At 36.8% G+C, this 25433-nt stretch overlaps 1 protein-coding gene across 7 annotated transcripts in view; it reads right to left on the bottom strand.

Annotated features, from left to right (window-relative positions):
* The window catches only part of TAFA2 (TAFA chemokine like family member 2), a 179696-nt gene that overhangs the window by 19224 nt on the left and 135039 nt on the right, over positions 1-25433 (bottom strand). For all 7 annotated transcript variants that reach the window (XR_008202602.1, XR_008202604.1, XR_008202605.1 and 4 more), the window contains exons 3-4: positions 4677-4829; positions 3510-3634 (exon numbers count right to left, since the gene is read on the bottom strand). Coding sequence is in view for 1 of the 7 variants with exons in the window: in XM_052667420.1 (XP_052523380.1) it covers positions 3510-3634; positions 4677-4829 (278 nt within the window). In the remaining 6 variants the exon portion in view is untranslated. The remainder of the gene's footprint in view (positions 1-3509; positions 3635-4676; positions 4830-25433) is intronic.

Here is a 25433-nt window from a genome sequence, read left to right as displayed (position 1 = left end):
TAACACTACTACTTTGGGGATTCAAGTGATGAGAACATTCTCATTTTAAATGGGCATTTTTGTTCGTTTGTTTCACGAGATGGAAAAAAAACACATCAAGAGAATGTATTGAATAAAGATAATTATTTTAGAAAAAAGTTGGGAGAAAAAAAGATTATTTCAAAAGCAAAAATACTTCAGATTTTTCCCCTTTTCTACAACTTTCATCATCGCATAAGGTGAATATCTTGGCAAAAATTGTTTATTTTGCAAAGCCTTAAGACTAGCCATACAGATAAAGAATTCATTTACTTGCTTCCCCAAAGTTTCTCAGTCTGGAGGAAAATGCCAGAATGTCCCTGGCAAATCTCAGTTATGAACATAAGCACTTCATAATTCAAATTAATGAGTTTCTGAACATCTTCTTTTGTTGCAGCATAATGTTCAGGAACACAAACATATATTTTCTACATGAAATTGTTAGCTAAATTGCCATTCCCTCTTCTCCCTTCCCCTCCTGCAGGCTCCATAGGCCCAAAATAGTCAATTCTAAGCCAAAATGAGTTTACTCAGTATTCACTTTAGTCACAAACGTGCTCCAGATTTCATTGCTTTCCATGAATAACTCCTAATATCTGCATCTTCCACTAGTATGTAGAGAAATTAGGAATACAGTTTAATCTTTCCATAATAGCTGATATTCCATTACTAAGGTAAATAATTACGACCTGACTTTTCTTAACATTTGAATTCTCAGAACCATAGAACTCATACTATTTCTAATCTTCTATTGGTTTGTAAATTTATTAGATCCGTATTTACCTAAATAAAAAGCAAAACCTCAAGTAGAGCAGATATTTAAAAATAAATTAATTTTCTTTCATTATTCACATAATTTGCTTTTTGCTTAAATTTTTGCTTAACATAAGTATCAAGAATTTGGCATCGTCACTCTTTACAGTGATACAATCAAATGTGGACAAGAAAAATATCTTCTTCCTATTACTGCTTTAATTTCTACTCTAATACTTAATTATTAACAGCTTGTGGAAATCTAGGTGCTGCTTTTAAATAATGGTATTCTGCAGCTGAGAAGACAGTACTTCAGCACTTAATTGGGTTACTTTTTATGCTCATGAAGGAGGCAAACTAACAGAAGATGTTTGGAGATGAATATAGACCTCATACTTTCTTAGACCCATTCAGGACAGCCCTCACAATGCTTTACAGCAGTACTTAAATTGCCTCGGCTCTTCAGTTCTTTCATTTCTTTATGCTTTCACATTATACATGATAATCATATATGGGTTATCTCATTTAACAATCAGAATAATATTATTCATGTCTTCTTAATATTGGCTCTTCAAAGAATTCTTTGTTTTCCTTTACAAGGAGTTTTGAGTCATTTAGAATTTTTCCTGTTATTTACAGACTTGAGGGAGCAGAAAGAGGAACTACAGAAAAAATTATATTCACTACAAATTAGGGAAAAATACTTGCTTTTGATAATAGGCTACTCTTACTTCAGTCAATTGCATTCTTAATAGCAATATATATTTTTCTGGGCATCAGAATGATATCCCAGCCTCTTGTGCCCAGAAAAACAGAAAATTTCAATTCCCTATCATCTCTTCTAAATGAGTGAGACCAAGTCTCAGTCAGTAATCTGAATTCAAATTCAGAAATTTGAATTCAAATTTGGGAATGTCTCAAAACAGTATTGCACACGTTTGGAAAATGAAGAAACACATAGTATCTGGGCAAACTGGAAGGCAGAGAAAATAGCAGGGGATTTAAGGAAATCAGGTTTTTTTTCCTTTTAGTAGCTGCAGGTTATGATGGCCACTGAACTGAGTCAGTGTGTCTAATAGGTGACTTTTTCATAGTATCACTTCTGAGGAACCATGAAGTGAGTCATGAGGACTACCACTATCCTTGGAGGACAAGAAAAGGCCAACTCCTGCAAAGAGGCAGACCTGTGAGTCTGCAGCAGAGGCAAGAGTCCTTCCAGACAAGAGCCTTGGGCTTCTATGAATTCCTAAGGGCAGGCATAATTTCATAACCTTGACAAAAGAACTTATCTTTTGACAAAACGTGAAGAAATATCCTCAAAGAGGTTCCTATTGATGTCTTCCCATTTTGTGATCATTTTTATTTTTTTTTTTTTTTCCTACAGGATGGTAATCCAGAGCCACACTTTTACTTATATGCTTGTCAAACACATTAAATATAAAATGGCATGCATTCTTGAGCGCTAATAGTATCATATACAATGCAGCAGTAACAAGGACCAATTTCAAAACATACACACGCTTCTTTTCCTACTTCTATTGTCATTATTACATTTTTTCTAGTTCCCTTTCATATTCATATAACCAGATATGCATTAGCAGGTACTTAGGTTACTAGGTTAGGTGGGCAGAATTCAAGAACGGTTAGCTTCAGAATATATACATTTGACAGAGGAATTGGGAGGAAAAGAGTACATCAAACATTGAGGAAGTATCCCTCCTTCAAAGAAAGGCAAAGTGGCAAAAAACTTAGGTATACAAAAACTGAGACATGCAGATCTCCCTGTAGAATAAAATATAATTCAGCCAGACAAATCTACGTTTCAGTACAATCAAGGCATTCAGAAATTTAGTGCCTACATGGGGAAGATTTTATTCAAATGGCTTAAACACTCAGATACACCTATGTTAACAATGTACTGGCCCGACACCACAAACAATTATTAGAAACCTACAAGCAAAACAGTGATCAGGTATGGATGGGGGAGTGAAAAGGTGAAGGTGTTCTTGCACATATACATTCATATGTGACTTCAGGGAGCATCTGTAATGTTTTATGTGGATATAGAACTGTTGATCCTGTAGAGACACAGTTCTGGATTTTGAGGAAGTCTGAGAACTTCCTGCTTAGCTGAAGGATTTGTTACTCTTGTGTTTGTAGGCACTAAAAACTGAGATGACAGAAGGCTTACTCTGTTTTCAGGCATTGTATATAATGTTAGATTTGTGTCAAGTGAAGAAAAGGAATTTACTGAAACTGAAAAATTTGTACTCAATCAGTCACACAAGACAGAAAGAACCAGAAGATCCTCTTATAATTGCATATCAAATGCTTACCATGCCCAGCAGTTTCTATGTCAAAACCTGGTAATGCCATGTTACTGGTTAAAATGTACTCATTTGCTATCCTGTAAACAAAGAACTTAGCACAGCATATAGTTTTTGTTTCAGAAAGAAATACATGTCAGATTGTAACATGTAATCATTACCAGTAGCTGAAAAAGGTGTCAACTCTATCATCTCCACTGCTCACCTGAGACGGTCTGGCACACTGCTTACCATGATTAAGCAACTGCTATGTATGCTGAGACAAGTGTGCAGGACGATGACGTCCATTTCCAGTATGAGTCTCTTCCCACACTTCTTTGCTCTTCTCAGCTGATGTCTTCCATGTGCACCCAACTTCCTGTGCACGTATTTTTACCTGTTTGTAGCATGTAAGGTTGGTTTCATACCTACCCTAGTTGTTTTCACTTTATTCCCAGAGGAACAGCTCCATCCCTTACGATCTGGAAGAACTTTACACTCCTCCCCTTCAAGACATGGTTGCATGTGGCACCACCATTTCTGCTCCACTATTGAAGCTACAAGAGAAGAAAACAACTACATTTGCATGTTCTTGAAATGGACATTTTAATATGTCATTATATTGCATCACTTCTTTTATTTTCCATGAAAATGTTGGAAATATATCAACCAACATTTACTCTATGATTTGCAGCCAGCTCATAATCTTCACAAGAAATGAAGCCTCAATTTGCACAAGGTGCTACACACTTCAAAGACAATCTTTGCTGCTTTTTTTTTTTCTAATTTACTGCAGTTCAGAAAGTAATTTCATAGCATTCCTTTCTAACTCTAATTTTCTCTTGCTCAGCCAGATTTCAAAGTTTTAAGCAGTCTCTTCTTTTGAGTTAGTATATTTTGCCTGATCTGCTCTACAGTCTAGCACAGGCTGATTAAATATATTTCCTAAAGATGACATATTTACAGTTTCTCTGACAGCCAACAACATATCAACAGTAAAGAGATCATGGAAAGGGTGAATCTATTCTGCTCCTCTTTCAGAGAAATAGAAGTGAAAAATAAGCTAGTGTATTCCCAATTAAAACATATGAATCAATGCCAGATTTGTTAAATAAAACACTAATACCATACAGTGAACACAAAAAATACTGTTGGTCTACAGAGACTTTCAAAAACAGCCAGAATTGTGTTCTCTTTGTTTGCTTGTTTAATGCTTTATGATGAAGATAAATATATAAATATAAGACCGTAGCATATGAAAATGACATGCTCTTGTAGAGTTTGTGTAAACACTTTTAATTAAGTGAACTCCATACACTGTTGGGGGCCCTCTGTTGGTTAGGTCAAATTTAGCTTCTCAAGAGGTCTCCTTCACCTGCATCTAATAATTTCACTTAGCATTTCCACAGAGTAAAAACAAATAACTCACTTTTCCCATCATCATTCCATTCACCTTGGGCTTGCCCTTCAAAATGCAGAAGCCTTTCTTCTCTTACTTTGAAAAGCTAACTGCAATAGAGTGGGTTTTTTTTTATATCTTTAAGCTAACAAAATTATCTAGGAACATGCAATAAAAGGAAGCAATAGAGGTAGTCGCACCATCAACACAAGAAGGAGCTGCCCGGGTGGTACCTGCTACCTGCCCAGGGAAGCAGGAGCACTTCACTGTCTGTGATCTTTCTTCTATCTTGTTCTTATTGCAACATCTGTGGAGTGCCACCACTTCACAGGTCCCAGTTTTAACATGGTGAGCTGTGAAAATAAGAAGATGGGCAATTTGATAACACTGTGAGGTAACATTGTATTGTTCGGGGGTACTTTTTTTGTTTTTCTTTAATTAGAAATGCATCAAACTTGGATCTGTAAGGCAGTCTGCCATGCATGAAACTAGAATTACAATGGTACTAACAGTAGATTGTAAAGTTGATTTCTTTTCCAAATGTAGTGTAACTATCTCAGGCAGAAAATGCTGGCTAAAGAAAAGCAATTGGAGAAGGCTGCATACAGAACTGATCCAGTGAAGTGGAAAGCAGAGACATTATAAAACTAATGTACAAAATGTACATTAATTTCTGGACTCCCATAAGCAGCTGTATATTTCTACCAAGTTTTTTTATTCTTGTTCCTCAGGGTAAGACCTTGGAGGACAGTATATCAACTTTAAAATTCATATATATGCATATATTTCCAGATTCCATGTGTCCAGAGTTTATGTCCATTGCAATCACTGTTTTTCATCAGTTCTCCCAAAACCTTCATGCAAATGGTCAGAGAAGAGCTGGCAGGATACAGGGAAAGCCCTGAAAGAGGAAATGGAAAGGGAAAAGATAATAATAATAAAAAAAAAGAAGATAAAGAAAATGGAAAAAGAGAAAAGAAAAAAAGAAAATGAAAGAAAAACTATTTAGGAATTGCATTTTAAATGTCAGCCTGGCACTGCAAAAGATGTCTGGAAACAAAGGAAATCAAAGTTTTCCAAATCCAGATGACAACAGGACAACCTTCATTATCTCCATGCTACTCTAACCGAAGCCTTTGGAGTCCTATGAGAGGACTTATGTGCAAAGATGAGTAAGAAAACTACCCTTTCTGGTTGAGCAGCTAGTTCTTAAAGGATCTGGAATTCATAAAAATAATTTTATCATAGCATGCAGTGGTGAAGAGAAAGATTAATTTAAAAAAAAGAGCATTTCTGAAGATAGTTCATTCCCATCAGAAGGAAGAACAAGAAATCTGGTACTGATCTATAACACCATACAGGGAGGAACAGGAATTACACAAGACAACAGTTGCTACAGCAGCCCCCCTGTTTCTTCTGCTGGTTAGCATGTGGATGCTCTGAATGGTTCTGTTACCTTTTATATCCTAATGAAAAAAGTGAGTTTCCACATGGAGAAAACCCTGCCAAGGGGCTCTTGGGAGCTCAACATTGCCCATTGGATCTACTGAGCTGTTATTGCACAGTATCAGCTCTCAAAAGGACTAAAGGAGCAAAGTACACTTGATGTAGAATATGGCCCCCAAGAACGTTCCTAAAGACAAAACCCACAGGCAGTGATTAGACTCTGCATCTTCATCAACAACACACAGACTACTAAACATTTCGTTTAGGCAATTATGCATTTTGCAGTAGAACAAAGTCCACTAAACAGCCTGTGATCTGCGCCGTCACTCATTGCACCGTGCTACAACAGGCTGTATTATATTCATCATATCATGCAGTACCACATCTGAAATGTTACAGCACAGTGAGAATTACTAGCCCATGATTCATCTTATTATGCTACACACACACACCAGAAATCTATGAGAAAAATATGTAATACATATGATATATGAGAGAACAAACTGCTTTTGTAAATTCACATTCATTTTGATAGGCAATTACACATTTAATATGCACACATGCTAATAAAAATTTGCTGTTTTTCTGTTATTAAGTATCCATTAAAAAACAAACATTGAATCTTAAAAAATAATATAAATTTAGTGAATTTCTTCCCACTTAATTTTTCACTATATTAGTTTTCAGTCCTTATTTGTACTGTGATGTGTCTCAATGATCCTGAAATGTCATTACTTCAGTTTTTCATTAGGTAGCTTTACAACAGCTCTACCAAATCTCCAGAAGTGCAATAATATACCTAGAAGGAAAAATCAGTGTGTACATCAATAGTCATCTGAAACGGAATCCAGTTTAAAGAGCTGTTAAGAGCTTTGAAATAATAGTTCTTTCTGAAACAAAACTTTTGAAAGACTCACTCTGTACTAATTAGGAAAATTGGTATTTAAAGTCTCTTATTGGAAAAGACTGTAATTAGAAGAAATGGTCACTTAGTTTCACGTACAACACAGAAAAGCATTTCAAAGGGTAAAAAAAAAAAAATGTGAAAAAGGAATAGAATAAAAAATAACCATGTACTGAGAGTGACCTATCATTATTAAAATTGTTTTTAAATGCTCTAGGTATGAAATCAAAACAACCTAAAAAGTATATATATATATATGTGTATAATATATTTCAATAATTGAAAATCTAGGCCAACCATCCTCTAGTTTCTGTTTACCATCTAGAGTGTGCTATGAATATTCCCTGAGAGGAAATGCAGGGATTTCAGCTCCTTATGCTATCACATAATTAAGTTTGAGTGCAGTAAGTACAGTATCTGTCACATTCATGTGAAATGAAAGCCTCGGTGCAGTAGATAACAGATTCCCCACAACCTAACACAAATTAACCTCATTAAGCCACTGAAGCATTCTATAAGAGGAGATGGTATTCCGGAAGATTCACAGTTTGGTTTTGTTTCTTCTTCTCTGAGCACAGACTTCAAAGCATGTTGCTTGGTTTGCAGAAAATGTTTGAGGAATCGAGTGCCTTTTCTGGAATCTTTCAGAAATTCATTATTCAGAACCACCACAAACACTCAGCTCTCCATCCTCTGCTAATGCAAGTAATCCTGCCTGAAATCAGTGTGAAGAAGGACTGAAGAGACCAAGAGATCTGTGTGCACAGACTGTGCAGCTTTCCTGACGATTACACATACTATACGTGTATATTATGTTTCAGAAGATGTAACACTGTAATACGAGAGTGCAACTTGGAAAACAGATATAATCACATCTTACCCATTAATGGTGTATCCTGTAATTAGCCTGCCACTTTTACAGCTTTTTTTCATGAAGTGAAATTATCAATAGCTATCTCATTAATCAGTCTGATACTGCTATGTCAAAAACTTCAGGACAATTATGATTCCAGAAAAAAAATATAGCTAGGTAATTATTATTTCTCATTTTATACATCATTGAATGTGCTTAAAGAATATGCTTAAACATATTTGGCAAATAAATTTAAATATATATAATTTGTAACTATTCTTGTTCCTTCATGACAGTTCTAAATTTATTTCCTTCAGATGAATGACATTTTAGTCATATTTGAACATTGCATCTGGCATTAAGTTATGGCTCTGAGTCCTTCGCTTCTGTGAGAAGTTTGCTACAAAGCAGATTGCAAGTTATTGTTCCAGGTTTTTACTTTGTAACTCACAAATAGGAATATATTGTATTTACCAAAATGCAGTGTTACAGACAAATCTAGCATTAAATCAGGTACAGTATTCTGAATTGATTGCTCATTTCAATCACCATTTCTCAACTTTTCTACCTGATCATTCAAGTCCAGATCTGACACATATCTGCTAGGTTTCATTTGCTGAAAGTTGTATAAGTCAGGCATTAACACACACGTGCCATTAAAAAAAGAGGGAGAAATACGTTTGCATGGCCTGGATGAAATAAAGTCACGGATTGTAGCTGTACACAGGCTTCCCATTATTCTAGTAGTCACTGTAAAATAACAAGGGAGAAAAGTTATAAAGGCTCCTTTATGTGCTCTCTGCCAAGACACAGGCACAACTGGGTGATACAACTAAACCAAGCTAATGATGAACAGGTACAGAAAAAATAACAAATCCCTTGCCACTTTTCCCACACTCTTTCATTCCCTACTTGCCTGAAGTGTCATATACTAACGGTAAGTCAGGGATTTAGATGGGCAGAAAAATATCTCCTTTTTTGTAGGGTTAGTTCTCTACCAAGCATAGCTCCTAAAGCGCAGAGACTAGTGAGAAGATTCAGCCAAAGACAAAGAGCAGGAATAGGCGACCACTGACTCATCATCACCTCCTCACACAGAAACAAGTTCTTCATTGGCATACAAGCACTGCAGCTCTGTGCTGTTATATTAGATGAATGTAACTTCTTTTATTACCTTCCATTTAACTCCTGCAAGATCAGAGAGACTATGTACAACGTGCAAAGTTTTCCGGACATTTTTAAAGCTTGTCACAAAAGCAAAGCTTTGGTTAAAATAAGAAGCAACAGATCACCAATAAGGAGAGGAATGGAAATGGCTTTTAGCCCCAAGTTTCAACCCAAATTTCATATAATGCTACATAAACTTTGGCCTTTTTGTCATCTTGGAGATAATTAGGAAGATATACCATGTGAAATACTATAGTGATCCAATCGTTCAAACTGTGTACATATGTAGTCTTTATTTATGCATACCATATTCATATGAGTAATTATGTTAAGGACTACAGTGGAACTACTGATTTTTTAATAACCATCTGCAAGGGAAAACAAACAATATTTCAGCAGATTATCAAACTGCTTCATCATTTCCCCCAAGTAATTAGTCATTATTATGTACCAACAAGATATTTAAATGGGAGGGGCAAGGAAATACTACCAGAAAAATAAATAAAATTAGCTATTAAAATACACCATTAACAGAATAGACTACAAATCACTATCCTACTCATGGGTGACCAAGAAAAAAAAGCATGTTTTCTTGTTCCCATAGTCTATTTGCTTTCTTTATTCTGATTGACATGGAAAACAAATGTAGGTTGTATTTCCGTTACACTTCAGCAATTTCGATATGTCACATCATTCTCAGTGTGTCACTGTAGATAGGAAGGATTACAAATAAACTTGCAAGATCTTGCTCACATGCTAATACACACACAGAGTACTGTTGCATATTTTTGGTAGTTTAATAGGTATTAACACCTGCTATATCTAAGCATCACAATCTTGTACAGCCACAGTTAAACCACAATTTTCAACCAAGCTTTCTTTGTTAAAAGCCAGATAAAGGTATATGAAACAAAATACAGCATCCACTTTGGTCACAGAGTCATAGAATGGCTTGGATTGGAAGGGACCCACTTGATTAATTACATTATCTTTCTGTTATATCCACAAAGCAGTAAGCAAGGAAAAGACTGAATTTCATTCAATCCTGCTCTTATTAGCACTGGGGTGATATTGCTGTAGTTAGGGTAATCTAAGAATACAAGGAACACAAAGTGTTTTGTTACTGATATAACCTCTTCTTTGATCAGCTACTAACATAACGGAGGAAAAAACAGACAAGCTTTCAGGTGTACAAGCTTCTGTGTTCTTATGTGAGCACAGAAGATCAGTTTCACAGCCTAGATGGAGAACTGGCAGCACAGAGAGGAAAAAAGCAAAGGGAAGTCTCTCATACCAGTTACCTCTTATTACCTCTGGAATGCAGCAAGCCAGTGATTCCCAGGAAAGCAGTGGTAGATGCACATCAACAGGAATTTTGGGCTTGATCAGTGGTTATGAGTCAGAATTTCAATGATTAAGTTAAAATTTTGTATTGTCAGTGAAGGTGAAGTCTGGATTTACAACTTAGGTATTTATTCTGATGATTCCATATTTACCACCTATCACAGTGATTGAACGAATGATGACACATATTCTAGATTTGTGACTGAAAAATAAGGTGAATTGGGATTATTTAATCATGTTTTAACCTGTTGCTAAAGTTGACATATTTTTCATTGCGGAGTTCATTTGCTGAAAGTATAATAACCAGGCAAATAAACCAGTCAAACCTGGTTACAAATGGAACCAAAAAGTAAACATCCTCAGAGAAGGCAAAAAATTTGCTTCCATATGATATTTAATATTTTTAAACAAGATTTTTTTTAAATGCTAAGGTAAACATAAGGGATGTTACAATTTTTTTTTTTTTTCAAAACAAGCAAAATGATTAATTTTACTGGAGAAAAAGCTACTTTTTTTTTTAATGTTTTGTCCAGTGAACTGAAAAAAATCAATTACAGACACAGCAGTTATTCCTGGGTCCTCTGTAGTGACAATGAAGATTGCTACAATTGCAACACATCTCAGGAAAGGCACTCATGCTGCTTTATTTTTCAGATGACACGTAATGCAGCACTAAAGAATCAGCAGGAAAAAGATGATAGTTTTGTGCTTCCTTATTCTACATTATCACAACATTTCTTGTAGCTACTTAAAAAGTTATTTAGTTATCTTTGTATTCGTCTGTTTCTTCGTATGGAGCGTGTATGTTCAGCCTCAGCACTGGCAACACCTAGCAATAAGGAGCTGCAGCAGTCTCACATCTCCCCAGCCACTGGATTCTGCAGCCTCTAACAGGTATGACCAGTAGAAAGAAAAAAACAAAAACAGGAAGACAGGTTCAGCATTTGGCAAAAAAAAAAAAAAAAAAAAAAAACACATTCAACCTTCAACCTTTGCTTCTAAGAAACGTACACAGACTGCCAAGATAATCCTCTCATATTAGGCTAGATCAGCAGATCAATATCTGCAGAGAGGCACATGCCAACACACTGCGGTGAGCCCAGCCAAAGAGTCGTGCTGTTCGATCAGAGAAGTCCATTCCATGCCAGAGGCCACACAGACCTCTATTTTGCTTGATTTGGGTAATACTATGATATGGACAACTACTTCCTGTGCAAATATCTCCTAAACCCCTACAAACACACCTTACTGACAAGGCTTTGAGGTCTTATTTAACTGCTTTCACCTTTCCATGCCTTGCACTATAGCTATAGCTACAAAAAGTCACTTGTTCACCACAAGCACTTAAAAAGTCCAGAAAGAACACACACTTAGTTCAGCTTAGAAGTACATCATTACTTTTCATTTCTTTTGTTCTGATGTATTTTGTACCTTGGGACAGACTCTCAGGTGAATTAAAAAAAAAAAAAAACAACAAGAAACAGCAAACAACACGGAGTTGCTTTGCTTGGACAAATTATTTCTGTAGTGTCATCTGTTGGCAACATGTACACAAAAGACCTCGCTAACTGCTGCCCTTCCCAGGCTTCTTGGACTCAATGTGATGTTTTCTCTCCTGAGAGAACCACTTTGAAATTACAAGAGCAATTTGTGAGAAGTGTTTATCCTGCAGGCATTAGCCCAGCTCTTCTTGCAGGTCTGCAATTAACTCACTTAGGCCACTTGGGTGAAGAACGGTAAGTGGAGTTTATGATGACACTATGCTGATATCATCTCTGGTAGCCCTTAAAAACTGAGCTAATGAATGGTTTGCCACAGTCCCATTGCCAAGCATACTTTGCTGTACAGTGCCAAAAATAAATCTCATCCATCAGCTTGTTTGCCAACCACTGGTTACAACCATCTGTGTGGGAAGACATTTCCCCTTTGGGAAAACAAAACAAAAACAAGAACAAAAACAAAAAAGAAACAAAGAAAACTGCAATGCAAGTGTTACCCCTGAGAGCTCACTAGTGACTCTGGAGATCAAACCTCAGATATTCCCATGGCACCATCTGTGTACTGAAAAGGACTGAAGGATTGAGTTATCTACAGTAAGAGAAAAAATACTTACTAGAATAGAACAAGATGGCACAGTCCCAGCTGGGCACATGTTTTTCACAAACATAAAATCACAGATGGAAAACTTCACGTAGGATCTCTTGGGCTTGGAGATCTCGTAACCATGTGACTTTAACTTCCTGGTCTTACTTGGGCTAATTTAATAAATCAGACATTTGGCAGTAGTAAGCCAATGTTATTCAAATAAGCTTATCTCCCCTCTCACAACAGTCAGGGCTGTTTCATGGCAGCAGCTGCAAATGACACCTTCAGGACGAACAGTTATGCAAAGAACTCAAACACAACCGATCATCTGGTAGCCTATAAGATAATCTCTTCTTCACATGATCCCCTCTCAGCCTGCCTATACCCCACTCTCAACTTCAAAATCAGATGATTGCCAGGTTTCTGAAACCACAGAGAGTTCAGAGACAAGATCACATCAGTGATCAAATGGGATCTTGCAGACCTCTCGGTGTTCACTCACTGCATGGTTCATTGTACAGGGTACTGCGAGGAGTTAGAAGATCAACCAAGGACTGTTCTTGCATATTTCAAGTGGCCAGCTATCCTTTGCTTAGCTAAAGGTCAACCCCACACAGTGCTCTTGATTTTCTGTTCTTTATATGAGCTTACCCCTGTTTTCCAACATTAACCTTCCCAGATGTGGAAACCGATCACATAGCACAGTTGTAAAAGTGATCCCACCGTGCTGCCTAAAGTGGCCACAAACCAAAGACATGAATATGTATGAGCCATTAATAGAAAAGGAAAAGAGGAAAAGACTTCTGCACGTTTGCACAATTCTCAAGACAAGCTCAGCTTCCAGCCGTAGTCAACCCATAAAGTTGTTCACCACTTCCAACATGAGGCACCATCACCTTTCCCATTTATTGAAAAGGAGAAGATGCTGATGGTAACAAAGGCTATGTGCTTCCTTATGGGCCAGAAATAGCGTTTTGAAAGCAAAACACTTCCCTCTTTTCTTCCTAGCAGCTACAGTCTGACATCATCCACAGGACAAGCATGTGCAGCATTGGCAAAGAAGCACTCAAGGCGAGGCACAGTTTATAAAAACTACAAGAAGTCAAAAGCCCCAGTATCTCTGAGGTTGTTATCAAACATGTTAAGCAAATGATATATTAAAGCGTGCAGACGTTTTGTAAATTAACAGGCTGAAGTTTGAGATTACTAATTACATGATTTTGCAGAGAAAAAAGACCAATCCAGTCTCAGACACTCAAAAGAACATTTGGCAGAAAGACTTTTTATTCTCTCTCTCTCTGTGGGCCTTCTGCCAAATATCTCGACTCAGCAAGAAGCAGTAGCACATGTCTCAGAGCACTCTTCAGCATCTGACAGAGTACAAAAAAACCCACATTTTTTTTTCCTCCGTCTCCAGAAGCCTGTAGTTTACACAGTTTGTGGGAAATATGTTTCCCCTGCTTCCTCAGATGACTCTTGTTATTAATTTTATTTTCTTTCCACCTGACCCAATTGGTCTCAGGGCACGTTGTACTAGATGACAAATTAACATGATTTTAGGCATGCATCAGAGGTAAAAATGAAGGTTTTCTTTACTCCCATGCATCTGAATGACCCTCTGGCTCGTATCCCTTTGCCTGAAGTAACATCTTAAGAAAAGCGCTGTGAATGGGAGTCTTTATAAAATAGGATTAGTGTAACAAGGTGGAGAGGTAAATTCAATAGTCCTTTTGAACAGCCTGCTTCCAGGCTTCTCACACTTCTTATAAAATAGCTCAAGCACCTCGGTAGGCTTTAGGTGCCTCTGTGGAAAGAGCAGCTGAAGTCCAGGGTAGGATAAAAGTAATTTCCCCAGAGAAAAATGCTTCTGTGTCCCTGTGCTCTAATTCTGTCTCGACACACACCTAGTCAATTGCAAGTACACCTGTTTCCACAGTTATTTATTTATTTAGGAAGGTGCAGAAACATATTTAGGCTTTGATAAGAAGCTTGCTTCATACTTGAATGAAGCACCTGAACGTTACAATGAATTCTGTTATCAAAGTCTTTATGCTTTATTCCGTTTTTCTTTTTAAAAAAATGTTGCCTAGCACCACGTACTCATCTCAGGCTAAAATTCTTCAAGGTTAGAAAAGCAACAACCCCCCCACTTATTTGGAAGCACTATTTAAATTCCACTAAAAGTAAACAGAAAGTAATGATTTTCAAAGTAATTAACACAAGCATTTTTTTCTAAGGATACATCTGAACATCTGTTGTGGTTTAACCTGACAGCCACACAGACATTCATTCATTTCCTCTGCCAGAGGGATGGGAGAAAGAATCAGGGTACTAAATTAAAACTCGTGGGTTGAGATAAAAACTAAAGCAGCAACTAAAACATCGGTGTGTTATCAACAGTGTTTTCATCCTAAATCCAAAGCATGGCACCATACCAGCCACTATGAAGAAAATTAACTCTACCCTAGATGAAACTGGGACATCACTAAAAGGTGATACCTGTACTGAAGAATCATTAAGCTGATTAAACCTAGAATACACACTATACTGAAATCACTCCTGCAATTATGTGCCTTAATTCACTCAGTGAGGTAAAGGTGGACTTAGCAAAAATTACCAACTTCACAATATCCATTGTGCAGAATTTTTTCAAATACAATATTCATAACACTAAGTCACTGTACAGAAAGGTACTTAAATATTCTTTATAGATAAATGAGTACATATGTAAATAGAAACATTCTGAAAATATTCTGAAAATATTTTTTTACATTCAGAAGTGTGTATAAACTGGGAATGTACATATGATGAAATTTAACAAAACTTATCCATAAAAAGCACTTGATATTTTTAATTCCACATTTCTACATTTTAAAAACCTCAAGAGATTTTTGGTTGGTTGATTATTTTTACAGATAGAGTTTCAGTTGATGTGTCAATCTTTAGGGGTTTGTTTTCGCTTTGTTTTGCTTTGCTTTATCTATTTTCACGTCTGATAGGGTGGTACTAATTTGAAGATTCTTAAATTCTTCAGTGTCTTTTATACTACATCACATTCCACTTCGCAGCTCTATAAAGCATTTTCACTTAGTCTGTCAATTAAACCAAAACATCAGATTCCTACCTTGAAATATTCCTCCCACAAATTGCAAGTACATATATACATACTTGCCTTTCTGAAACCTACATAGCTTGTTTTGTTTTTTTTTGTTTGTTTGTTTGTTTGTTTTTCCCACTCCTGCCTTATAGGATTTCCCCACAGTACTTCAGGCTCCACATGTATGTTAAGAGAAACTCTGTAGGATGTCCCAACTCGCAGTTCACTGAAAAAAAGATCTTAAGTTTCAGTTTGCTTCTGTAGAGCCGCAGGGAAACTCTTTGAAGTGCAGAGTCAGGGGAGGAACTTAACTCAGGCCTTTAGAAAAAAAAAAAAACTGCTAACAAGACACATGTATAGTCCTGTGAAATCCTCTCTTTTAGAGTGATCTCCCCTGCCACAAGCTTCCCTATACGTTATTGATTCCATAAATAGCAAGTCTGTAAGCCATGGGTATGATGAATCAATAAGTAACTAGACGGAGGCTATGAATCGAAGCTGGATGACCTGAGAAGAAACCAGCTATTCTTCAAGATGGAGAAAAACTAAGCACATTTCAACAAGCAAAATAAAAGAGAAGAAACTGCCAGGAGAACTGTTCAGAGCTGTGCAATCAAGAATATTTTTGCTCAAGGATTCCCAGTAGATAGTACTTTCAGATATCTCTTGCTGCTGAACTGGTATCTTTTCAGATGCTTCAAGCAGACTCTCTCGCACATGCTTCTGAAGGAACGCTGGTTGATAGAAATCATTGGTAGGAAACCATTCTCACTGCTTTACAAAGTTAGAAGCTGCAAAAATATCATCATTCCCAAAACTCCATAGGCACATTTTGCAAAAACTGTCAGATAATTAAGCATCTGAAGTTATTCACATCTTAAAGAGAAGCCTTTTTCCAAATGAGATATATAGTTTAAAAAAAAAAAATAAAATAGTATTCAGGAACTTTATCAGAGCACAAGAATATGGCTTCTAGCTTGGCACTTTATCTCATGTCTCTACAGGAGCTCATATGTTGCATACCATGATAAGAGAGCCCAGATCAGCTTGCCATCCCTCTTGATTACTGCCCATCCACGCAATAAGCCAGGTACCCAAGACACTACCAAGATGCTGGTGCAGATCTCACTGTGCACCTTTTGGGCATCAACATTCTGGGACCATAAAAAGCACACACATAAACAGGATTAAAGTAAATTAGTAGAAAATAATTTCCTCTGTTCAAGGCAAGCTTTGCATCCCTCACCCAATCCAGCTCCAGGAGCTTCTCCTCTTCATGTTAGCCATCAGCTAGATGCATCATCTTCCCAGAAGGGCTGATGCAACACTCTTCAGATGTAGGGAATGAAGAACCCTCTGAGAGGGTACGTGTAGGAGAGGGTACATGGGAGAATCAGTAGATGCACCCATAGTTCTTACATCTTTCTCATCACTGTGAGAGGATGAAGGAGGAAAGAGACAAATGGGCCATCTGAGAGCAATGAAAATATCATGAAAATACATTTATTGGTCCCATTGTAATGTAAATGTTGATAAAAAGATTTTGCAAGGAATCAGTGTATAAATAAATTACCATCTGCACAGAAAATAATTGTGTCCATAAAGTAGCTCTACACATTTTTATGGCTGCATATTCTTTGATCTTTTTGATACTTTAATGTCAGAATTTCCACACAGAGGTCCATATTAGAACCTCAAAACTTCACCCCTCAAGTCACTTAGAATTGTCTGCAGTTTAGCTAGATGACTGAAAGATCAGTAGGTAGAGAATTATGTGGTGTAGATTATAGATACTCTTTCAAAGTCCCAAGGATGAAGCTGAATGCCATGCACAATACACAGTAGAGCATTGCATTTGTCTTCCAAAAATTGTCAGCAAATGAGTTGCCATCTATAAATGTCTATAAATATCTACATGGCCAGGCCTATTTTCAAGTTTAGATGAAACTGTCACACTGAAATAACCATTACCCACAGTTCCTTAGGAATACCTGCACTGACTCATGACAAATATTTATAGTGCTTTAACTCTAAAATGCACACTAGAAGAAATATATGAGCATTAAATAACTGTCCAGGTCTATACTATTGATACGTTGTGAAGGGAGCCATGCAAAATCTTCTTTAATGCGTTGAAGACTGTCACAAAACATGAATTGCCTTCCCCTTCAATTCACCACCTTAAAAAGCTGAACAGTAAGGGATACATTATAGGATATGACAAAATGCCATTTATAAGGTACCTTGTCTGATCACATCCTCAAATCTAGCAGGGGTTTTATCTTCACAGTGCTCATGACACAAGCAAGTCTTGAAAATAACTTCAGCACACATCCTTCATGTGCAGCTGTAGTTAGAAGGGGATTGTAAGAAATAATAAACGAGTGGAGAAATCAGATAGTGAAGATGCAGCTGGAGTGAGCTTGACTTCAGTGGTACTGCCTTGCTTTGACAGCTAACTCTTTATATACTGCATTACCTGAAGCTGTATTAAAGCTAGGCACCTAGTCTTAGGTTTCAAGGAACAAAAAGCACAGCAATCAAAATAAAAGTGGACACTGAATTGCTTTTTATTTCACACACAGCTACTCTGATATTTGCATACAGTGACTGCTCTTCATTTGAACTTTTTCTATAGAAAATATGCTGCATAAAATGGATGCTAGCTGATTATTTCTGATAATCTGCCTCATCTCTTCAAGGGAGAGGAATGTCCGTCTACATTTTTCTTGAACAGTCATTTGTGGAGTCTAGTACATAAAGGTACTGTCAGCTGAACGAACAGAAACCAAATTTCAGCAGTGCAAGTAAGGTTCAGAGCCCTGAAAGCAATGCACAGCAGCAACGAAAACCAGCAAAATGAAAAGACTGCTAGAGTCTTTGTCCCTGTTCATTTTTATCAAATATTATATACGTGATACATAAATACATATACAGTCACAGGCAAATGAAGCACTAAGTAGAAGGATCCAAATCTTTAACACAGCAATACATTGCAGCATTTTTATTCACTTTCTGAATCTTTATACCATTATTTACTATATTATTTCAACAGCAGAGAAAGTGAAGATTCCATGGTTAAAGTTAAGACATCACCATACCTCAGATATCTACAGCTTTAATAACTAATCAGAATTGGACATCCCTGTATAATCAATACAGAAATATACATAGAAGCAGCCCCAGGAGGTAATACATTATTTTTACATAAGCAAATTCAGATCTGTCCCTGCAGGATCTGGTTTTGATCTGTTGTGAGGCAAATCCACTAAGGGAAAGAGATACATCAGCAGAGCCATGAATTTGCTCTTGAGTTGGTCCCTGATTAGTCACTGCTTTCAGGAGGTTGCCCCCATGAGAATCTGTTATTACGATTCTGAAACAGATCTAACAGAAGGTCACTGCTCTATAACCACAGCTGCTCTATCACTGATAATATAGGTGTATAACTAAAACTAGCTAAAATAAATCCACTGATTCATCCTCTGCTGCAGAGCTGACCTCTAAGATCTCAAGTATTTGCCAGGACTCAGGAGAGGGGTGACTTTCAGGTCCAAATGCAACACTAAGGTCAGAGGAAGAAGCAACAGGACACTTGAGGAATTTATTTCCCTAGCTATTATTCAGGAGCTTTTAAAGTGTTACCAGTTATGAGAGAAGCATATCTAGACTGATTTTCAAAGCTCTCTTTATACTATGAACATTCTCCTTTTTTAAAAAAAAAAAAAAAGTTATATATCTATATGCATTTATATACATATCTCAAATTTAGAGGACTCAGGTTTGCTAGATTTAAAACATACCCCTGATTTCTTCCCTCAGTGTAGACAACTGACTTTATTAAACGGACACAAAGATAGTCTGAAACTTATAAATACCATCTACAACTGTAAAACAACATTTCCACATTTTTCTGCAGGTTCTCTGTAGCAAAGAAGTCTCATGTGTCTCGTCTGTCTGCTATTCAATTATTCATCTTTGCTATGCATGGACCTAGGAGATTTTTCCATAAAATGAGTACAAAGTACATGCCAAATGTAAAAACTTCATTAAAATCTGTTGAAATTGTTACTTCCCTGTGATCACTTTTATGAAAAACAGAGCAATATTTTATGGCTTCACAGTCCTCTCCTACATTTATTCTATTAGGATAATCCATAGTCAGGCATTTTCTCATATTTTTAGCTTGGGTTATGGTGCTGTTGTATTCCTAGCATCAAACAGAAGAGCAAATTCATTTATAATCACTCCTGCAGATCTGTTCAGATAAAGGACAGGTTTTTGGAATAGTTTTTCTGGCATCCAAAGTGCTGCCTTACATTGCTCTTTAGCTCAGGAATGAAATCTTGTGGTACATTTAAATGCGAGTTCTTCACAATAATTATTGTATATACAGGTTAAGAAATCCTCAGTAGACCAAGATGTGTTTGCAAACAGAAGCAAAACTAGAAAGGTATTTACTTCAGCAAATTAATTATCTTTAGAACTATTTTCAATATTTACTGCCAGTAATATCCAACAGACTTTCACTGTTTATTTCAAAAAAGATGAAAAAATAATGATGAAGAGAAAATGTCACCCATGATGAAATAAACTACATGAGCTGGAAAAAATAAGATTTCCATGTGCTATTCAGACCAGTCTCACTTATAATTGCTCTGGCTTTTGGCTAAAACCTCATGTTTTAAGTGTTTATAACATGAACATAAAATGTTGATAGTCCATTAATGGAGGATCCTAGTCCAAATTGTATTTTGCAATTTGCAAAAATTGTGAGCATTTTTGTACAACAAAAGAACAGCTGTTCTAAAATATGGCATCGTTAGAGGTAATAATATGCAGTGGACCTTCTGGTGCTGTGTTTTTTTGTTTTTTTTTAAGAAAATTTTAAAAGGCACCATTTTAAAAATGCTTTCTTTTTCTCTGAGGTTCAGGTTTTATTTCAGATTTGTGAAGTGCAATATACCAAAGCCCTCTCAGGAAGCTAAGCTCTCTTCTTCACCCTTTTTCCTCTATACAAGCTGCTTTTCAGAGTAAACCCTGCAAAATATAACGATGGCACTCTCATGACAGGAGGAGGATGGGAAATACATACTGTCCTCAAATTGCTTAGCAGAAAAGGACATCTAATGACGCAGAGCAAAAACTGAAAAGTCAAGAAAAGGATGAGAAGAGACTGTCCTTCCACCGGAATAATGGGCACCCTCCTAATTTCTCATGTTTTAACTGTTTACATCCCATCATCTCTAGCATTAGGCAGTAACCCTGACCACCCTGTCTTCCTGTAGTCCCCACAGAGCCATTCCCAGGGCTGGTATGAGAGAAAGGAGTAAAGGAGCTTCTGTGCTATCTAAGTGATTCTATGAACAGGAGTGGCATAAGTAAGATGAAAGATCCATTCATTTCTCAGCTTCCAGAGTATGCAAGGTACCTTTTTGTCATCTACGATCCAACTTCTTCATATATTATGAGACAAAATATGAAAAAAACCATTATTTACTTATGATAGATGAGCATTTCTATATTTTCCAGTTTTCTGGAAGGGCAGACGTAGACATGGAAACTGTATTTTTATTTTTCGAAGGTGCATTTGAACCAAAAGGAAAAGGGAGGAGATTTACACAGTCTTCATATGTGCAGCATGCAGCAGTGTAACATGATGGCACGATATTACCCTTCTTCCTTCCTTATTTAAACTTGTATCTTCTCTCAGATTCAGTTATATTTGTTCTTAATATCTCTAGCAGATGTTCCGGGGTGAATGATGCAATTAAGAATCTAAAATTCCCATTTCTCCCAGATGCTTATTTTCTCAATATTCACTCACTAGAAATATATTTACTTTCCACTCTCTGGTGTCTCACAGTTAGCACACCTTCTGGGTTCCATTTCACAAAATCTGCACAGTTAATCTGACACATGCCAATGCATCTTAGATGAATGTTTAGCACCAGTAATCTTTTTTTTCTACTGATAGTAAATTTGCATATCATACCAAAGCAGACCAAAGTTTTGAATAAGGAATTTACTTTAAGAAATCCTTTGATTTTGTTGTTCATAACGTGGGAATGGAATGTTTCTGCATTAGATACTGAAATGGGAGAACTGATCTGAAGAAGTAGAGCACAATGTATTTGCATTTTGTAACTTGTCCTTAGAAATAGTTGATATGAAAAGGTAGAAATAGCATATATGTGAGTAGCATGTTTTAGAAGTGCAGTTGCTGAATTATGCAATTAATTCTTGCTTGCAAACCTGCAATAGATTTTAAATGTTCCAAATAGTATAGGTATAGTATTATGAACTAGAAAGCATATTGTAGGGCTAATCTGTATGGATAAGAGACCCTCAGCAAAAGAAAAACCACCTTAACAAACATCAGAGAAGCCAGGTCCTCTACACAAGGCTGGATTGCCTTGCTCTGTGGGTAGGTTGGGATGCAACAGGCAGGCATCAAGATGTTCCCCTCTATCCTCCTTCCAAGCTTATTTCTATGAAAGGACGAGCAGATGTCCAGAAACAATGACCAAGTGTTGAATTAGCAAGTGTGAGAAGTTAACTAACTAGTGATATATGCTTAGCTAGCAAAAATTTATGTTTATCCAGTATCCGTATGTTTAGTTGAGTGTCAGGAAGATTGTGAACCTGAAGTACTCAGCCAATGAGAAACCAGAGGAGAAAGAGATAAACGTTAGTAATAAATAAAAGATTTAATGCTTTTCTGCATACTTTCCTGCTTGCAGGAGGCCCACCATTGCAATTGCAAATAAAATCTGCTTTATCAGAGATACCATCCTGACAAATTATCTGGATATTTCCAGCAATAAGCACAATGCTTTCTGCTGTCATTTTTTTTTAAAGTTTACTTTGTCATAGCTTAACCTTCCAGCTCACTGAAGAAATTTAACGTTGATTTCAGTCTTTTTTAAGATTCACTATTTTCACTGAAATTGAATTACATTTTTACCTGCTTTATCTCTGTTTCCCTTTCACTAGACAGATATATAGACTTGAGTTCAAATTCTGGATTTGGAACAATTCTGGCCTTCCCAGAATTCAGCCAGCCTTCTATGAGCCCTACCTCTCCTCTTGCACATGATCCTGGAGCACAGAGACTCATATGAAACAATTCTGACAAACTGCACCTTCAAATCTAATTGCACAATCCACCCAGGATTTGTGTTGGTCTTAACAGAACACTTTTCTCAACCGTATCTCTTCAACAGCTCTGCATTCACTCAGAATAACCCACAAATTCAGCTTTATACTTCAGTCATTCAAGGACACTTGATAGCAAAGCCGTAAGTATTTCGCAAAAAGAATTCCATCGCATTTACTTGAGAACAATTTCAGTACAAGAGTTATACAAATCTATGGGGAAAAAAAAGAACAAGACAGACTTGGCAGCTCCTGCCTCAGCCTCCTCATCACTACAGACAGAATTTTTGCTCAGTCTGGTAAAAGAAAGCTGCACAAAGCAGACTGCTCTTTTATGATTTTCCTGCTTCCTGTCATCCAAACCCCCAAGCCAGACTTCCTTCTCCAGTCAATATGCTGTAGCTTTGCTCCCACCTAGGTGGAGAAGTGAGTTTTTCTCAGTTGTAGTCACCTCTTTGTCAAATGGTACTTTCACACCTTAATTGGAAGGTCAAATTTTTAGTATTCTCTCTCTGCAAATTTCAAGAATTTTCCCTGTGTTTCTGTATATTTTAACTCAACAAGGAGATATGGAGCAAATGACAAATCCAAGTTTTAGCATCAACGCTTTCTTAATGGAACAAAATGACAATCGTAGAAGGATATGCAGCTAGATAAAAATGAATCTGTCACAGACAAAATTTTGTCAGCTTCTGACCTGTAACGCAAGACTCTATTTGATCATCAGAAATAAAATAAGACCTTTACAATTTTATTTGGACATTATGACTCTGGCACTCAAGAATAATTTTCAGGCAGATAAAGGAACTGTACCCAAATTAAGACTTTCTGAAAGTTCCAGGTTTGCACTAGTTTGCATACTCCCTGGTATATCAATTCAGGGAAGTATTCACAATTAGACTGGAGGTTTGAATTCTCACTTTGTGAAAGAAATGAGCTCTGACAGGTGTTTCAGAGAACCGAAGAGAGATGCCTTTCTTAGGCATGATGTGAATAATTCTGAGTATTCAGTTATGTTTGAAAAGCACTGAGTGTTTTGCAGAGCTACAATAAATGATAAGCATTTTAAAACACTGAAATGGGCCCATAAGTTATTTCATCAGTGATGACCTTGTGTTTTTCTCTTTCATCCATGCCTCCTGTCTCTGTGCATCTGGACACAGGCAGACGCAGGCTTTGCTGTTTCGAGCTGCTGGTTTGTGCAGCTTGGGCTCAGATCAACCCTCTGATCTTCAGCACAAATTAGACCCTTTTACAAGCCTCCACTACAGAGAAGATTGCCACAGTGAGCAATAAAATGCTAAGTCTTCCCCAACTCCCCAGTTAATAGAACTAAAAAGAATTGTTGCAGGAAGAAACTTTACAAATGGCAATGAAAAAAAAAAACACAAAGAATTTTTCTCCTGTAATTCTGCAGAATAGATGACTGATTCTGAACATTTTCTTGGCACTTGCATGACTAAAGAACAGCTGTTCTAAAATATGACTTTGTACAAGCAATCACTTAATGCTGCCATGGACTAAATTCAGTGAAGAGTATCAAGAGAGAAGGGCACAGCCTTTAGAGATCATCAGCAGAAAATTAATGCAGATGAAAGATTGATTAACATATCCCCTGGATGCTATAGAAATAATCTCAACATGGGATGAAACTTTCCAAGCAGAAACCCCCAAACCTGAATATGTGAAATACCCAGAGCAGGATAACAGGTGTGCAGAGTAGATATATACAGGATAGTCATTATTGCATGTATGGAATGCAAGTTAAAAACCTGAGGAGTAGCACAAGAAACCTTAAGACTAGACTAAAATTCAATGGTAGAATTTGACTATTTCCACCATAACAGTAAATTTAGATATCTGGTTAGTGTTAAGGATCAGACTCTAATTATGCTCTGATGTTGACCCATTATGTCAAACCTATGAAAAGAATTCAATCTTAACACATTTAATTTGGACAACGTATAATCAATGGATATCAAGAGGTTACAATCACAATATAATCAAGAGAGTTAGGCAAAGTGGACAATGATAACAAAAGAGAATAAAATGGAAGGCTTACCCTTATGCTGGGCTCACCACAAAACACCAACAGAGGCAATCTCCAAAAGAGATCCTTACTTGCTGGTAGCCAGCTCTTAAATAGGTCTAGGAGGGCTGGAGCCTGGCTCCACCCTTTCCTGCAGCACAGGTGAATTGCCTTCAGCTGTGCTCCTCTGGCTGACTCATGGCTCGCCTCAGGTGATCAGTCAGAGGTTCAGGCCGTAACTCAGTAGTTCCCATACACTCAATCATAAGGGAAACTATAAACTATTCAGGCTTTTATTTTCTATTATATTCTTGTTTGATGGTCTCAAACATTATTAAAATTTTATGAGAGTTTCCCTGAGGAAAGAAAAAAAAACAAAGTTATCATGATAGTAGAGAAATAACTAATTGGCTTCTCCACCAAAGAAAGATCATTTCATGGTCTTAGACACAAAATATGTAAATAATTTTCCTATTTACATCTCCTATACTATCAGGCTATATTGGAAGGATCCTCTTTAAAAACAACACAACCAGTATAATCACAATGAATAAAAATGTTTCCAGAAAGGGAAACAAGACTGGGGAGTGAGCACAAGTGGCAGAAACGTTCCTATTAGCTCACCGCAGTGTATCGCACTACTTCATGATGCATGACAGGAGTTTCTCAGTCACTGAATAGTTCTGTAGATAGAGATATTTTAAACCTGGAAATGCTAGAAAAAAACACCAATTTCAATAACATAGAGCTATGTGCTACATTAATTGAGCACTTAACAAGCTAATGAAACAATAAGGAAAATTCTGAAGAACAAACCCAAGAGATTGTTGCCATTAAAACAACACTATTTGAAGTAAGGCAACTATCAAAGAGG

Source organism: Tympanuchus pallidicinctus, unplaced genomic scaffold (assembly GCF_026119805.1).
Source record: "Tympanuchus pallidicinctus isolate F22 unplaced genomic scaffold, pur_lepc_1.0 scaffold8, whole genome shotgun sequence".
NCBI classification, from domain to species: domain Eukaryota; kingdom Metazoa; phylum Chordata; class Aves; order Galliformes; family Phasianidae; genus Tympanuchus; species Tympanuchus pallidicinctus.
The sequence above is the reverse complement of the archived record's forward strand: the minus strand, read 5'-3'. Positions and strand labels throughout refer to the sequence as shown.